The sequence below is a fragment of the Lagopus leucura genome, unplaced genomic scaffold (genome assembly GCF_019238085.1).
Source record: "Lagopus leucura isolate 7727_CA_CO unplaced genomic scaffold, USGS_WTPT01 Super-Scaffold_73, whole genome shotgun sequence".
In the NCBI taxonomy this organism is placed as follows: domain Eukaryota; kingdom Metazoa; phylum Chordata; class Aves; order Galliformes; family Phasianidae; genus Lagopus; species Lagopus leucura.
Window position 1 is genome coordinate 15,960,004 of NW_024962252.1, and position 16,736 is coordinate 15,976,739.

At 39.1% G+C, this 16,736-nt stretch overlaps 1 protein-coding gene across 1 annotated transcript in view; it reads left to right on the forward strand.

Annotated features, from left to right (window-relative positions):
- The window catches only part of AGPAT5 (1-acylglycerol-3-phosphate O-acyltransferase 5), a 56,223-nt gene extending 39,906 nt beyond the window's left edge, over positions 1–16,317 (forward strand). The window contains exons 7-8 of the mRNA XM_042893443.1: positions 12,076–12,199; positions 13,752–16,317. Coding sequence (XP_042749377.1) covers positions 12,076–12,199; positions 13,752–13,977 — 350 coding nt within the window. The 3' untranslated portion in view covers positions 13,978–16,317. The remainder of the gene's footprint in view (positions 1–12,075; positions 12,200–13,751) is intronic.
- The last annotated feature ends 419 nt before the right edge of the window (positions 16,318–16,736 follow it).

Consider the following 16,736-nt stretch of genomic DNA (forward strand, 5'->3'; position numbering starts at 1 on the left):
AAAAATAGTTGCCAGTACAGCCATTTCCATCTCACTTTGTTAATGGGTGCAGCTTCTTGATGGCAATGTAAAGCTCATCCTTCCAGATACTGGTTTTTAGAAGTTCTGGTATTGTCTGTTTTTAAGTTTTCACTACATTTAAAATTTTTCTGAATAGGTAGCAAACATAACTACTAACGCTGTGTATTAACTCTTGTAAATTCTTAGGATAGTTTTGTGGTAAAATATTGAAAGTGGTTTATATGATTTAATGTATTTTTCTTAGGATATAATCTTCTTTTAAACTTAGTTTTGGAGATTTTTATTATTTAGAGTTTGGTGTTTTTTCTTCTTAAATACAGACCCCCTTGAAGATTGACAGCCTCCTTCTTACCCTGTCACTCAAGATTCCATTTAAAACAAATGGAACTATTTCCCCTTCCCTGTAGCATATCTTGTTTCATGGCCAGATTATTAGATTCTCACACTGGACTTTTCACTGCCCGATTGTTAATTAAGCTATTAAAATATCATTACCTAATGATAAAATGGCAAATGTTCAAATTCCTTACAAACCCTCTTCACCTATTGAGCTTTCAAGTTTCTATGAAATATAATTACGTTAACAAAACTAGCAAACTGAATTTCCCTGTTGGCCATTTCTTGTGTGTGGTGTCAAATGGTAATTGGTTTGGGGTGACCACTGCACATCCAGCCCTCTCAGGACTCCAGGGCAGGGAGCCCAGCCTTCATGGCAGGGCTACATACACATCACTCAGGGATGTATCAGACTTAGTGGTGAGGCTGGAATAATTACTGTCTCAGGAAAAATAAAGCGAGTAACACAGAATGAAGTGAAGCCAACCAGTTGTTATCCATTACGGAGTAGATAAAGGCAATATCCATCCAGAACATTCCAAGTTATTGTGGCAGTCACATATATTCCATATAATATAAATTATGTAGATTAAGGAGGCTTTATAAATTACAGAGGGAAACATTCCTTTAGACCCTCCAGACACAACATGGAAGAAAAATAATAATAATAATTTCTGATGTAGAAGGTCAAGATCATCTCACTGTTCCGCAACAGTCCAACTGGTCTGCTCAGTAATATAATACAATAAAAAGATTTGAATTAGTATATTATTATTTGAATTGTGTTATTTTTATAATTTCCTTGTTTAAAAAAGACTTTCTTAGGAAAAAAAGATTTTTTTCACCTTAGAAAACTGAAATACCATAGTGTTTACTTGTTCAACAGGATTAAAACCAAGCACAGTATACTAGCATCTGGAAAAATGACCTTCCCCATCCTTTCTGCGTTCGTGCTTACAGTAGAGCCATGAATGCCAGAAAGGTCTGATAACATGCTGCCTTTTAAGTGCAGGCAAATTATTGTGGTATATCCTTTGAAATGAGTTGAATTTTTTGTGGCTATCTATGCACTTAAATGTTTTATTGGCAATTTCCAGCTGGAAGTCCTGTTTTCAAAGACATAGATTTAATTAGTAGTTGTATACAACGACACTCCTTGTTGTTAGTGCTTCACATCCAGTTGGAGCTAATGGTTGCAATTTGTATTTTGTACTTTTTCTACCATGTATTCATTATTCATTCCTTTTCATTTGAACAAGTTTGGATCTTGTTGTGTTTCCAGTGGAATTTTTCCCCACATGGTAACCTCTCCAAAGAGTAACAGTTTCTCACAGACCTCTTCCCTCTCCCAGTACTGAAGATGGTTTGTCCAGATCTTTAAAGACAGACTGTGATGATTCCTTGCAGGAAAGACCATGCTGCTAGACTGTATTTATTTGTGATCATTAGAATTCTAAGATTCAAATAATCACATGGGCAGTTCAGCACAGCTAAGATGCAGTTCATGTTTAAATTCTTAAGCAACTTAGAAGCAAAAGAGGAAGGAGCTAAATGCTTGTGCTGGATTTGCTGATGTTCTACTATAGCAAAAGCATATATTATCATTCTTCTTAAAAGAACCTAATTTTCCTTCCCCCAAATGAATGTGCTGAGTGTTTGCATCCCACATTATCCTGCATTGCCTGGTGTTAAGGAGTAGCTCTCATGGGACTTGGGAACCGTTGTTGTTCTTGCACCTGAAAGAGCATTATGCACACATTTACATCTTTATTATTTTGCCTGCAGCCTGGAGGTTTTACCATAACCAGATGGTATTTATCTGGCCATTGTAGATGAAAGAGTGTATGAAATAGCAGCATGTGACAATGGTAAACATTGAACAAAAATAGAAAGTACGTGTAGACTCTGTCTTGAAGAAGTCAGAGGAATTCCTGAGAATTATTGACTCTGCACTGTATCAATTCCAGAACAAACACTTTGAAAGCATGTGTGTGTGCACATTTCTGAAAATCAGTCCATACTTTGATCGGTATAATTTGAGGAGGTCAGACTAGCCAAACTTCCCTGGGGGAAATTACACTTTTCCAAATGTCTGTACTTTAATTTGGACCCAGTTAGGCTGCAAAGTACAGAACAATAGCAAAGAAACTGGAGCAGTGGGAAGCAGTCTTTGTCTGGACTTTAGCCCGAATTTGATCATATCTGCTGTCTTTTAATATCCGAAGAATGATAACAAGCACATAGTTATTGATGTGTTGAAAGAATTAAAAGCACAGTATAATGAGCTGATAAACAGTATTAGATATATGACACATTCAAAAATGAGATTAATAATGATGAAGTGACTAATAATCTGAAGAGTTCAGATCTCTGCTAGTTGACCTTACGTGAAAAACATTGAAAATTAAATTGCAGTTACTTTAGAGCAATTGAAAGGATGTCAGTTAGAAGTGAGGCTGGACATCAGCATTGGTGACATCTCTGGAGGTCCCTTCCAGCCCTTACAATTCTGTGGTTCAGTGAGATTTGCAGCAAGTGTGGGATAGCTTTTATGGCTTTTTGACTTTTATGGTAAATCTAATGTCATGAATTTGTTGTGCTGCATCTGTTCAAACAAAATTTAAGCAACTACTGTTCATGTTTCATAATGTAAATTTTCCATTGAAATATTTGGAGCAATTTTGATAATAACGTTGATTGGCAGCAAAGTTCAAATGATATTTCATCTTAAAATCATGCTTGAAAGGAAAACTCTGATTTTATTTAGTGTAAATTATTAAAATATGATACTTTTAAATGCAGTGATTTCACCACAGCATAAGTAATCATTCAGTTTTAAATGGAATGCCTTTTCACTTGTCCTCTGTAGGACTAGATTTGTCACTTTAGGACCACTGCATTTCCTATTAAAAGTAGTTTGAGGAGCACAAAAGCCTGTCTGTTAATTTCTGCATGACTTCTTTTAAGTGGCACTTCAGGCACAGATTTGTACTTGTGTGTCAGTGTTCTGCACATAAAGACTGTCTCGTAAATGGAAAGTATTTTAGTTCTGTGACAATTACACATTGTGCTTCTGTTTGTAAATAACAGCATTCACCAAACAGTGGCATCAGTTCATGGGAATGTGTACAAGCTTTGCCAGACAAAACAAGTCTGCCAGAACGTGGTTGCCAGAAGGAGTGAGGACATCTGACTTTTTACCTATCTCAAAGTAAGAACAGAAAGGGACTTGGAGTTCCTTTAGCCCAGTTTCCTGCTCCCTGCAACAAGGAAGCTCAGATGCCTGAGGGTAGTAAGAATAAAGCAAGCATCAGTGATACTTCCTCTTCCCAAACAACAGTCACTTGTGGATACTGCTTCTGTGTGTTACAAACATGCCCTTATGGGGATAATAACCCATCCTATTTCTCCATGAGCCCAAGATGTATGGACAAGTGCCTGTCTGATCATAAACAAGAGCCTTGTGCATCTCTGTTATCTTGAGGCAGTTCCTACTGAGTGTAGGCATCTGTGGCTTCCCTTTGGGAATCTGTAATCAGAAGACACAATGTTCATCAGCAAACCTTTGCCAAACAAATTGGATTTTCAAAGTATTTACCCTGGAGGCTTATAAAATCACTCTGCTCCATGTTCTTCGTGCATATGGGTAAGGAATGCCCACAAAGCAGTTATGTACAACAGCTTGAGGAACTCCTGATCCTTATGCAGAAGTGTATCTAAACCCTGAGGATAACAACAACAAGTTTAACTTCTTCACACCATCAGGTTTGACCAGATTGACCAGACATTGCTGCACAGAGAGCCTATGTTTGTTTTTGGTTTTTGGGAGGTTTGGTTTTTTTGGGGACATCAGAGTCCCTTTTTTTTTTCCTGCAGTGTTTGTGGTACTGTTCTCCGTTGATCAAAACAAACCGGCTGAAGAAAAGGGAAAAACAGAAATACTAACAGTACTGGCATAGCTCCTAACAGATCCTGTTTACTGCCTGGAGAGATTATTGTTTTGGATTGTTCCAATCCTTGCATTTCTTCTTTTTTTATGTGTATGTGTATTAATTTTTTTTTTTCCCATTTCTGGAACTTGAAAAATGTGTCAGTGAAGACTGAAATATCTGTATGGGGAGTCTCATAAATCTGGTCCTTTCCAGCCACCATCTGTGAAACCCTTTAAGTGAAATCCACAGATCCAACACTATCCAGGCTGTTGCTGGCAACCTATTGATCAAAACTTTTATACTTCTGTAGGAAACTACAGAATTTGGCCAGCATATAGTATTCACAAGTTGTTACAGAGCAGCACGAAGGCCAGAGTGAGTCTGTTTAAAAAAAAAACAACAGATTAAAGCCATTCAAAGATTGCTTCAGTGATTCAGTGAACACTGATGTGCAAGGACTGTGGGTCTTCATCAAGCAACATCTTGTTCCAGCAACATAACTTACAGTGATGCTCTGCAGCTCTCTGGCGCTGATACCAGTGCAGAAAACCATGCACCATTTTCTAGTACAAGTTGTAAAAGGTCCTTTACATCTGGATGTCTTTAGAAAGGTATGGAAATATCGTTATCTACGCTTGAAATCACAGGATTTGTTAAGATGCAGTTCTAATCTGACATCTTTGGGATCTTTAGTGTTTCTGTTAAGCTTTCACATCTTCCCCTCAGCTTTTGAGATGCTTGGGGACATGATTTAGCGAAGGGTTGATAGAGTTAGGGTAGTACAGTTAGGTTGCAGTTGGACTAGATCTTTAAGGTCTTTTCCAACCTGAGCCATTCTATGATTCCATGATTCCATGATTCTCTTCTCCAAACTGAAAATCCAGCCTTTTACGTATTTCTTTGTTTATAGTGCTGGTGCTTTTCTACCTTAAATGTTTTAGTTGTTCCTTTCTACTGTATTATTTTTTAGTTCCATGTTCTCCTTGAGATACAGAGTTCAGAATTGCAAACTCTTTAAACTGTGGGCTCACAATCTTTTTATATAGCTGCAAAGTGACTCCTTTTGTCCTGTTCTCAATATCCTTGCTAGTGCTGCCCAGTATGATTTGGGGCTGCTACTATCTGAGAGGGTAGTTTCAGAGAATCATCACTGAGCTCCCAAACTGTAGCCACCAATTCCAAACTAAGCATCATATTTCAGGTTTTTTTCCCCATACTTATTTGGGCTGAAGCTTGGCTGCCACATTTTTCTATATTTGCTCAACTTGGAGGTCCTTTAGATGTTCCTCATCACCATCTGACGTTTGATTTCCTAGAAGAGCTTATGATCTCCTGAAAAAGATCTGAAAAACTGGAGACTTCGTTGTCTGCTCATTGGTCACAATGAGGAATAAAAACAATCCTAGCATCACTCTCTGGAGAATCCCAGCTGCTGGGTTTTTTCCATCCTGAAAAGTGACCATTAAGTCCCTCCGTTTGTTTCCTCTCCTTTAAGCAGCTTTTGGTCTATAAAGCATCATTTCCTCTAATCCCATAGCAGCTTAGTTTCTTTAATAGCCTCCAGTGTAGAACCCTGTCAAAGGCTTTATGAAAATTGAAATATATCATGGCCAGCGAATCTCCTTTATCCGCCTGCTCCTTGACACTGCTGTAGAAAGCCATCAAATTGGTGAGACAGGATTTCCCTTTATAGAATCCACGCCAATTCTTTTCCAGCCTACTGTGATTATCTCTGTGCTTAGCAACCTTACTATAGGCTCTGTTATCTTACCCAGGGATGTAAGACTCTTTGGTTTGTATTTCCCAGAATCATCTCTAAAGCCCTCATCTGAGGAAGGAAAACTCCTCATTTTTCTGGCACAGTGGCTGTTTGTGATTATGAGTTACACATTTTTGTTTTCAAATTCCACCTTTGAGAGCTTTGGGATGAATGCTGTCTGGTTTTGCTGACTTCCTGGCATCTAGCATGTTTATTTAGTCTCATACTTTCTGGCTGTTTACTTATTGATCGAGTTCCTTTGAGCAACGTGGTACAAAGAACGCAATAGGTGTAGGGGTGAGACAATTTCAGCCAGAAAGACTGGTGCAGGCAATTATTTGATCCCCTTTTATATGGTTTTACCATGCTCTTCACACCTTTGTCACCCAGCAGTCCCACTAGTTCTTTAGCAGGTTTATTGCTTTTGATGTATTCAAACAGTTTAATCATTAGTGCATCCTTTGCATTTCTATGTTCCTTTTCCACCCTCTTAGTTTTATGTTCACTTTTGGCATGAGCTGATCCGTGTGTTTTCCTTCTTTGGACAAGCTTTCTATTTTTAAAAGAGAAGGAATATAATAGTAGCGTCCACAATTTTCCTATTAAGCCATACAGATGGGTTGCACACTTTCAGTTTTCTAGTGTTGCAGAGGCTTTATTTGAGTTTCTAATACAAGTTTTACTAAGTTTTGGTATTTTGTTTTTTTTTTTAACAGCCTGTAGGCTGCCTTCTTTTCTGCTGTTTCTTCTTGTGTTCAAGAAACATGTAGATGTTGTACTAAGGGACATGGTTTACTGGGAAATATTGGTGATAGATGGATGATTGGACTGGATGATCTTTGAGGTCTTTTCCAACTTCGGTGATTCTACAATTCTGTAGTATTTTGACACTTTATCTTCTCCTTCTCTATGCCTTCTCCAGTTATAGAGTTCCTTTAATTGCATATGATGGTTCTGTATTTATTTTACTGTTGTTACAGACCACTTTTCACTAATGCTGTGCACTACATTAGGCCCCATTAGGAACGGCATCTTTCCTTGTGGGTTCTGCAAATAGTTGTTCCAGGAAGCCATTTGCTCTTTCCTCCTCTGCACCTCATCTTGATGAAGCATTGGAGTGGCTCAGTAAAGGAATAGCTGGAATCTCAGGCTCCTGTAATTGCAGCTCTCAGTCTGGCTTAACACTCTCACCACTGTCATCAGGCTTATAATCTTGTTAATAAGGCAATGTTGACACCATCTAATTTATCTATCTGGGATGTATTTTTTAGAGGATACACCAGGAAATTTTTTTTTTGCTTCTGTCTCCTTGTACTATCTCTATGCTACTGTGCTGTATAAAATCCTTCGCATATGCTGCCGTGCTCTCACCTGTATTTCCCATTCAGTCAAATTCTTGTTCTCTTGTCTTCATGTTAAGGTTTCCTATTTGATGTGGAGGTTTTTGAGTTTTGTCCTCACATTAAATTTTAGCCATGTTCACCTCCTAAGTTTGGTCAACCTGAATGGTTGCTTTTCCTGGCCTTTTCCTTCTCCCAACTCCTAGCTGAAGTACTCCCTAAGGCCTTTTCACTGCCAGCACCCTGGCTTAGGATTCAGGGGAATCCCATTTTTCTTGTATCTAAAGGTCCTCCAGCTCCTGACACACTTACTGCACTGTGTCTCTCATAGGCTAACCTGGAGAAACAGATCTCTCTCTGCCCTTGATTTGCTTTCCCTTCCAGTGCTGTTCCACTCCAGCACGACTTTATTTTTCAGAGCAAGCAGTGAAATAGTTTCCTGGCAGCTCAACTTGAGGTGATGGAAAGCACAGAGCTGAGAAACAATGCATTGCTTAAATCTGTGTTTATTTTGCCAATTGGTGGTTAATTTGGTGTACAAAAATAAATGAAAGCAGAGAGATAGGATTTCATTCTTTTGAGGAGGAGATCATTTACAAACTGCTTTGATAGCTCAATTTAAGTCCACTCTAATAGAAATCTAAGAAGTAAAGAAAGCATCCACAGTTCAGAGAGGAATATACATTTGCTGACGTGAGATTGCCTGTCAAACTGTACACAGGACAACACGTAGTGTTTTGTTACTGAAGGGGATGCATTGTTGTGTGTTCTAAATATTAGTTCTTTTGAATAAAAATACATTATTCAGATCTCAGTTTCCTGTGATACCACTCTCACCCTATTGCAAACATTACTGGAGTCCATTAAAATAGGAAACAACTGGGGGTTGTTGAAGTGCATTTGACTATATCAGGCTTCCAGTTCCCCTTTCTTAATTGTGAAGGACTTTGGCAGAAATGATGAAGCACTTAAAGAGCCAACGTAGGAGGCTGGAATCTGAGCTACCCTATTGCTGTCATATTGCAAGTGCATATAAAACCAGACCTCATTAGTAATTGAAGACTGGAATATCTGTTTAAGTACAATGTCACTGCCACAACTTCCTTAAGGGGCAAGCCAAAGAATTTGGAGTGCTGAGATAAACTTCCATGCTATCATTAGGGGAAAAGTGTTCTAAAACCATTTATATATCCCTACTCAATATCAGGCACGTGTAAGTTTTGGAGCTTCTCTCCTTCCCTCACTTTCCCTGGTAGTGCTGCTAACTTAAATAGAATTAATTGACTTTTGAATGTGAGGAGCTGAACACTGACAGAACTTTGCCAAAGATTTTGGACTGCGTGCAAAATCTTTGGTTGCAATTAAAGACTCTGGGAAACTGGTCCCTATCCTGGAAGTAATTGCATCCCTTTCATTAATTCTAATTCTGCATTGAATCCTTCATTCCTTGGTTAGCATGTATTCTGTCCCGTAGGGAGAGGGTTGGCAATTCACAGTATAAGAAGAGAACTGTAAGGTCCCACTTATTCTTTTCAATTCTTTCCTTCTGCTGTGATTGGTCATTTAAGGCATTATAAACATCCTGCACTTGTATCTATTATTTAACCAGATAGAAATCAGAATCAGTCCTCTTGGCCCCCACACAAGTTGTTGATGGTCATTTAAGCCAAATCATGCTTGATCCTTGATTGACTAACACTGTCTCTGGTATGCTTGATTATAATGCATGATTTGCACTTATATTTTGTCTTTTGAAGGAGAGCTCAGGCTTGCCTGTTCCTGCTGTTAATTACAACAAATTCTGGCAAATTTAGGGATCTGAAAAGCCTGTCAGGCCTTAAGGGCTAATGTCCCAGAAGTTGGATGTAATTTGCACATAATAAATTGCTTCAATAAGATTTTGTTTCTTAGCTTAATTACATAAGTCTTTGGGGAGTTGAGCTAAATGTGAAATTAAGGGTCATGGGACCACCACAAACCTTTAGAGGCTGTGTTGATAAAATCCAGCTGTTTCTTCTCAAAAACAACCTGTCAGCAAACCGTTCTTATCCATTGGTGTTCTTAAGTGATTGCAGTGATATTATGCACCTTAAAAACAGAAAAAGAAAGAAAAAAAAGAAGCAACATTAGTTGCATTAGACCATTAAATGGATTGGATAGTTAAAGACTAATCAGGTTCCCTGATTAGCTTGATTGCACGTGTTACAAGGTCATCTGCAGATGTACTGGATGTCCAGGCTTTGGATAAAATGGCTTTGAGTCAATGGGTGGGAATATTGATCCTCCTGAGGGAAGCCCTTATAGATGCAGATCACACAGCCTTCAGCGAGGCTGTACTTAATTGCAAGGCTGTGGAGAAGAGCACTGGGATTTACATAGGTGGGAAGAGGAAGTTTTATGTTCTTCACCTCTGTGGACAAAATGTAGACTGACTGAAGAAGACAATGCAGGGAGTAGAAAGAAGCAGCTTGCATTGGAACTGTAGTGTAGAAGAAATAGCAGCAAGGCTTAAGTATTTTTGGAGGGGGGGTTATTTCAAAGCAGATTAATGGTGCTGCTACATTTCAGACTTCAGTGGGGAAATTATTCCTTTTGAAATATCAATATTTTACTCCATTTTTGTTAACTTGAGTTTGATAATGCGCTCTGCCGCTATCTTTAAATAATCAAACACCAGTCCTTTTTAAGAAGTATAACGTTAGCTTTAAAATTATCACATGGCTATTAACAATCCTTTCATCTAACTTAGAATTTCACTTTTGTAATTTTCTTTAATCATTCATGACTGAGATTATAAATAACATCAGGAAGGAGCCATTAGTTCCTATACAGAACAACCTGTGTGCTATGAATAAAAAGAAATGTTCACCATACAACACGTAGAACATCTGAAATATATTTTAAACCTAGACCTTCAGCCAGAGCTGAATATGCATGACAGAGATGCTTTTTATAGTAGTGCAAAAAGCAACATACCATTTGGCTTCTAGGCTCTTGTTTTGTATAATGCAGATCTGCGTATTTTTAGAATGTCCCACGTAATAGGTAATGTCCTTCCAAAAGAGGATTTATACATCAGGGGACATTATAAGCAGTTAAGATACAGACAATATGTCCATCCTTTCAAAATACTGACAATGTACTTCTAGGTGCTGGTACAGTGAATGACCTTCATATGGTGCCTTGGACAGTATCCCCAGAGAATCGGATCTGGAAAATCCTTTCTGACCATTAAAGGCAGGCAGGAAAACCTCTTCTCGGATACATGAACCTTGTTTGCATCGTGGCTAGGAAAAACATTATGTGTGAACCTGAAGATAGTTGTGTGTACATATCATCATTCTGGACCTCCAAGTCCTTCACTTGCTGCCATCTAATAGCTGTAGCTAAAAGATGGCTTTGCTAAAACTACATTTAGTGTTGGTTGTGTTTGCCACAGCTAGGAGCTGGATCTGTTTCTGGTTGGAGCCCTTGGTCAACCCTTGAGCTGATGGCAGACTGTGTTGCTCTCTGTGCGCTGAGGTCTGTACAGTGAAGGACTCTCTCTGCATGAGGACTAGACACAGTCTGCATCAACATGCCATAAGACTTTACTGATCCCTTTATCTCTCTTCCTTCCATCCCCCTTTGCAAAAGCACAAATGCATTTGTATGAACAGGCTTTTAAAATTCCTTAAGGCAATTTCTAGTATATGATAAGGATTATAATGTCCTTAAAAACAGAATAATCTTGCCAAAGAGGAAAGCAAATGTGGGGAATATCTGCTTTGACAGACAATAATAAAGATGTACATGCAGTGACAATTATTTTGCACAGGCATTCTTTGAGATACCCCTAACAATTACGGGTCAGAGTCTTCTGTACATGTACATGACTGTCAAAAAGAATGTCAACAACCTGCAGGGACCACCCAGTCTGTGTTAGATTTGTTGCCCATTTTTATAGTAGAAAGGCACTTCTCCCTTTTCAGAATATGAAAATTATCCAAAATTCCAAGTTCTTCCATGCACACATCATTAATCTTTTTGTATGGGGATGCTGTCATTCCTGCAATCCCTGTTGCTACTGATATATGCTTATTAATAGACAAATGCTGATGGATTTTTCATGCCAAATGCAGTATTCAACCTTTTATTGCTTGTAAGATATTCCACGAAGCCATTTGGATAATAGAGTTTTATCAGTAACTGGCTTAATGCTTGCTTGCGACATTTTTCCAGGGAAAAATTGAGGAAATGGGGAAGGGAAATTGCAGTAGGGCTATTTTTCATCATCCAGGAGCAGACAAGACTTAGATTTTACTAAAAGAAGAAAACTTTTGCTAACTTTGATCCAAATTGCAGGCTGGATAACTTTCCTGCAGAGAAGCTACAGCATCAAACAATACAGAGTGAGCAGATTGCTGCTGAGGTACAAGTGCGATGTTTTCCTTCTGTGCTTTTTAGAACAGTTCTTCCGTGCCACACCTGACAGCCAGCCCTTCACAACAGCATGTGGTCAGATGGCTGCTAAGTTCAGTGAGGCACTCAGAATTCAAACATAAATAGGGAAGGCCTTTGAAAACCAAAGTTAACCAACCTTTCGAGGCGTTTAACAGCTGTGAGGTCAGACTTTCAGCATATTTTAGGTGAATAAATGCTGTACAGTGTTTCTGTAACTCGGTGCTGTTACCTTGTTCTCTTTCAGAGTTTCTTTGCAAGGAATGCCCAAGAGTTCATATTTTCATTGATCGAATTGAACTGAAGGACATTCCAGAAGAGCAGATGTATATGAGAAGGTGGCTTCATGAACGTTTTGAAATAAAGGATAAGTGAGTAGCACTGAGCTGAACTTTCTGTTTCAAGAGGCTTGCTTTCTTTTTTGATATTTATAGATATGCCTGTGATCTCTGTGTTAGCAGCAGCGCAAGCTGTAGGACTCTCTGAGGACAAGTGGTTTGATACTCCTGTGCATATTACTCGCAATACCTCTGTGATTAAAGCTGAAATCAGTAGGTTTTAGGCCTTTCTTACAGCTTCAGAAGCATGTTCCAGGCCAGACTCATACTCAGAGTTATATATAATTTGTGTTCTTGAGGCTGAGTTGTGTGCATCCAGATTCTCAAGGCAAACAAGCAAAGAAAAAGGAGATTTGCTCTGGCTTAGTAATTAGCATTATGGCTGGACCTTCCTAACCTTGTTAGGTCTCGGTCCAATCTCTTTTGCCAAAATTGTGTATGCATCTTCTATCAGGTAGTGATTGGATAAGAACAGAAGTAATCCACAGACACCTACCATCTATTCCCATTGCCTACCACGGGAGATTAGGTAAATTTTTATCTGTCCCAACCACCTTTGAATCATGGTACAAGTGCCTGGATCTCTTCAGCACCTCCAGATAAGGCCTCTAATGAGCACTGTGTGCCAAAATAAAGATGTGCCTAGATGTGGGATTTCAGTATTGTCAGATGTCGATTTACCATGTTTGAAGTCCAACCTGAAGGAGCTGAATCTTTTTACCTTCTAAATCACTGAATATGGTATGTGAGTCAGAATTTTGCCAGGTACTTCAGGTGTGCTTGCTTTAAAATTATTCTGGCATTCCATGGCACAGTAAGCAAATGGCTGAGTTTGACCTGAAATTTTTGAAAAATTAACACGCTTATCTGTAAGCATGGCACTGTTACTAAAGTGACTTTAGCAGTTGAGGATCTGTAGGTAATTTCATTTCCTAGACAAGGAACTGGTACGTAGCATAGAAGGTTGTTCAGTGTCCCACAAGCAGTCTTCTAGTGAAGACCAGCAAAATCAAACAGTGATCGTCTTCATCTGTAGACTCCTGTTGACTGGAATCCTCCCTGGTACCAAAATAATCTGTCATGCACATTTAGAGCTGCAGAAACCCCGAATTTTCAAATCTGTTCATTAATGTTTATGAAAGATACAGAAAAAAATTACTACTACTACTAGTGTCACCTTTTACTCATGTATTTGACTTCCAAAATACTTTGTCCTGTGAGCCCTTGTTATTTATTAGTTTATTTCACAAAGATACTTTACCTCTCACTTCAATTTCTAATGACTGTGTGATATTTTATCTTAAGATATTGCCCAGTACTCTTGGCTTATTTGCTGAATTCTGAATGAAGAGGGTTATTTTTCAACCTTTATATCCAATACTGAAATTGTTCCCTAAGGAAAATATGCTCTTATTGACGACAGGGCTTCAGATTGAGTGTCTGATGTTACTTTTACATCGCACTCTTAAAGCACACCAATTGTTTGAACGTGCTGCAGATGAGCTGCTACCTACTGTTAAATTGTTAGATAAGCAACATGTCATCAGTAGCATAAATGTGACCATCTACTTCTCTCTGCTTATAGGTTACTAATAGAGTTTTATGATGCAAAGGATTCTAAAAGAAGAAACAAGTTCCCTGGAAAAAGCGTTCATTCCAAATTAAGCCTCAAGAAAACTTTGCCATCTTTGCTGTTTCTAGGTGGCCTGACTGCTAGTATGCTTCTGACAGAATCTGGAAGGAAACTTTATGTAAAAACGTGGATATATGGGACTTTAATTGGCTGCCTGTGGGTTAGCATTAAACCATAAGCAGATGTTAGTCTCCAGTCAGTGGGATGTGCTGTCTTTTCTTGCACATTGCACCAAACTTTTTCCCAAATTTATAGTAAAAACGTGTAAATAAAGCCTTATCGACTGAACATTGGAAATAATAGAATTTGTGACCTAAGCCTCTGTGTGGTTGGTCTGGGGAAAATAAATGTAGTTTTTTCAAATTTGCTACTCATTTTTGCTGGAATAAAGGCAGATAAACTGGGTCGTATGATAAATGGCTTTCCCTGTGAACTAACACCCATCTCTATCTGCAGATGAAGTATGAGTTATGCGTAAGGGTGTCTTAAGTGGACCTGTGAATGTATTTACAGAGATTAATTTAGGTTATATATTTATTCTTCTGATATTCATGTTGAATTTTTGTTACTCCTCGGTGCATTGCAGCAGCTCAGTTGCATCTGACCCAGTTGTATCGCAAGTAAAATCAAAACCTCTTTTTCTCTGGAATGTTGTTTTTCAGTTTTAACTAAATGCTGTGTTCTCAGAACAGGCCTGGAAAGCTGGCAAATCGTGAGACGCTCCCTAAAGCAGAAAGAAACGTTCATGGGGAAGGAGCTCTGTTTATCTAGTGCATGATTTTTGATTCTATTGCAGTATTAGCCCATTATTTTACATATGCAAAACATTAAACCTTACTGAGCAAACAGCTTATTTTGCGCACCCTGTATCTGTGCATAAGAGGAATGTGTGCAGCATAATGACGTGGTTCTTTATCTTGTGGCCTGGCCGGGCTGTAGCCTCCCTTGTGTCTGCGTTGCCCGCAGTGCTCCGGGCCTTCAGCTGGGTTCACAGAACCACCGTGTCCACGTGCCATAAGCAGCAGTGAGCGCTCGCAGCTCCCTGTTACCTCACCAGCGCTGGGTGTGAGCTGTGCCCTCTGGGTAGCACAGCTGGCAGACCCACGGTAGCTTCAGGAGCGTGGGTTATGGTAGCAAGCAACCTTCAGGTGTCCCTGTGAAACACGAAGCACGTGCCTTTTCCTGCTAGTCTGACTTAGCCTGATGTCTCATAAGCTGGCACCCACCTCACTGTCGTAGCATCACGTTAGATTTCCAAGCCATCCCAGGCGATGCAGATTTCAGGGGGACTGAAGTTACGGGGTTGATGAATACGACTTGCACAGCAGTCTAGGAGTGAAAGAAATGGGCATCCTTTCACCTGCCTGAAAATGTACTTCTAAAAGCAGAATCACCAAACCCTCACTACCAGAAAGCCTGTGATTGCCACGGCTGGGATTTTGGTTGGGGAAATGCCATTTCTTGGTATCAAGGGAATTGTCCATATGTACAGCAGCGGGGTAGGAAAGAGGATGTATTTTAGCTTATTCCACTAAGGAGTCAGACTCCCTGTGTGAAAATGATGAAAGAACTAGAGAATATTTTTGTATCACACTTGCAAGCTTTAAACGTGCACCTCTTTTTCGCTTTGGTATGATTTGTATTGCATTAAAGCCCACCGTGAATTAAAATCTCTCTCTTAAGATTATAACTCCATTTTTCAGATTCCACTGTTGCCAGTTAATTGGAGATACTGCTTCTACTGTGGATTCTGTTTCTTGTTGGCGTTTTGTTTTGTTTGATAGAATGATGACAGTTCCACCTTAAAATCATTCGGTACAGCTTTCAGGTTGCAGCTCTGTGTCCTCCCATAATGGATTTTGTCACCGGAGTTATTTATATCGGTGATTGATTCAGGATATGTTGATGAACCGTGTTAAAAACAATGACTGGGAACAATGTTGAAAAACAGTATTGTTATGAGGCTGTGAAACCAGAAGAAAAAAAAAAAAAGCCATTTTATGTAACAGCCAAATGTGCTCACATGTAGCTCTTCCTATGCTCCGCTGACCATTGCCAGTGAGTGTAACCTGAAGGCAGTGTTATCCAGTTAGTTTGATTTGGAATCGTGGAATGAAATTCTACTCTGTCATGATTAAATTTCTTTGTAGCAGCTAAGAATAACATTTAATTACACATCAGAAGTATGCGCAGACAGCTTAACTCATCTGTAGAAAAATAAATGCTGTTCTGGAGAGACTAATTACCACAAAATACTGGACTTCTCTTACTGTTTACTTGTCAGGAATATAATTGACACAGTGCAACAAGCAGGATGTTTATTTTGAATGTTACTTTCTATGTTACTCTTAGTTGTTGGTTTTTTTTCTTCCTTGCAATTAATTTATAAAGTTTTGAAACTGTAATTTGCTGATGTATTTGGCACTGGGAGTATCACATGCTATTTCTAAATATGCACTGATATTAACTTGAAATATTTCTTCATTAAAATAAGAAGAGCTGATGCTCAGTCAACTTTTCTGTCGCGTCTGCTTGCTCCATTTTTTCTATGTTCTTATGTTTGCTATTTGGGTTAATGGGAACAGCTCACAGAATAAGGCCATGTGTGTGGTTTTGAGTCCTTGGTGGAAGCATTTGTGTAAGAAGGAGTCAGTGAAAAGAAAACATCCTTGCCCTTTTCTTCTTTTCTTTGCAGCTAAAATGTGTCACAACTACTTTGTGCTTTGTGTCCCAACTCAGTACAAGAAGGGATGTTGGAGCTCTTGGAATGGCTCCAGAGGAGGGCCACTAAGATGATCAGAGGGCTGGAGCACCTTTCCTAAGAGGAAAGGTTGAGAGAACTGGACTTGTTTAGCTTGGAGAAGAGAAGGCTGAGGGGAGACCTCATTGTGGCCTTCCAGTGCTTGAAGGGAGCATTTAAACAGGAGGGGGAATGGC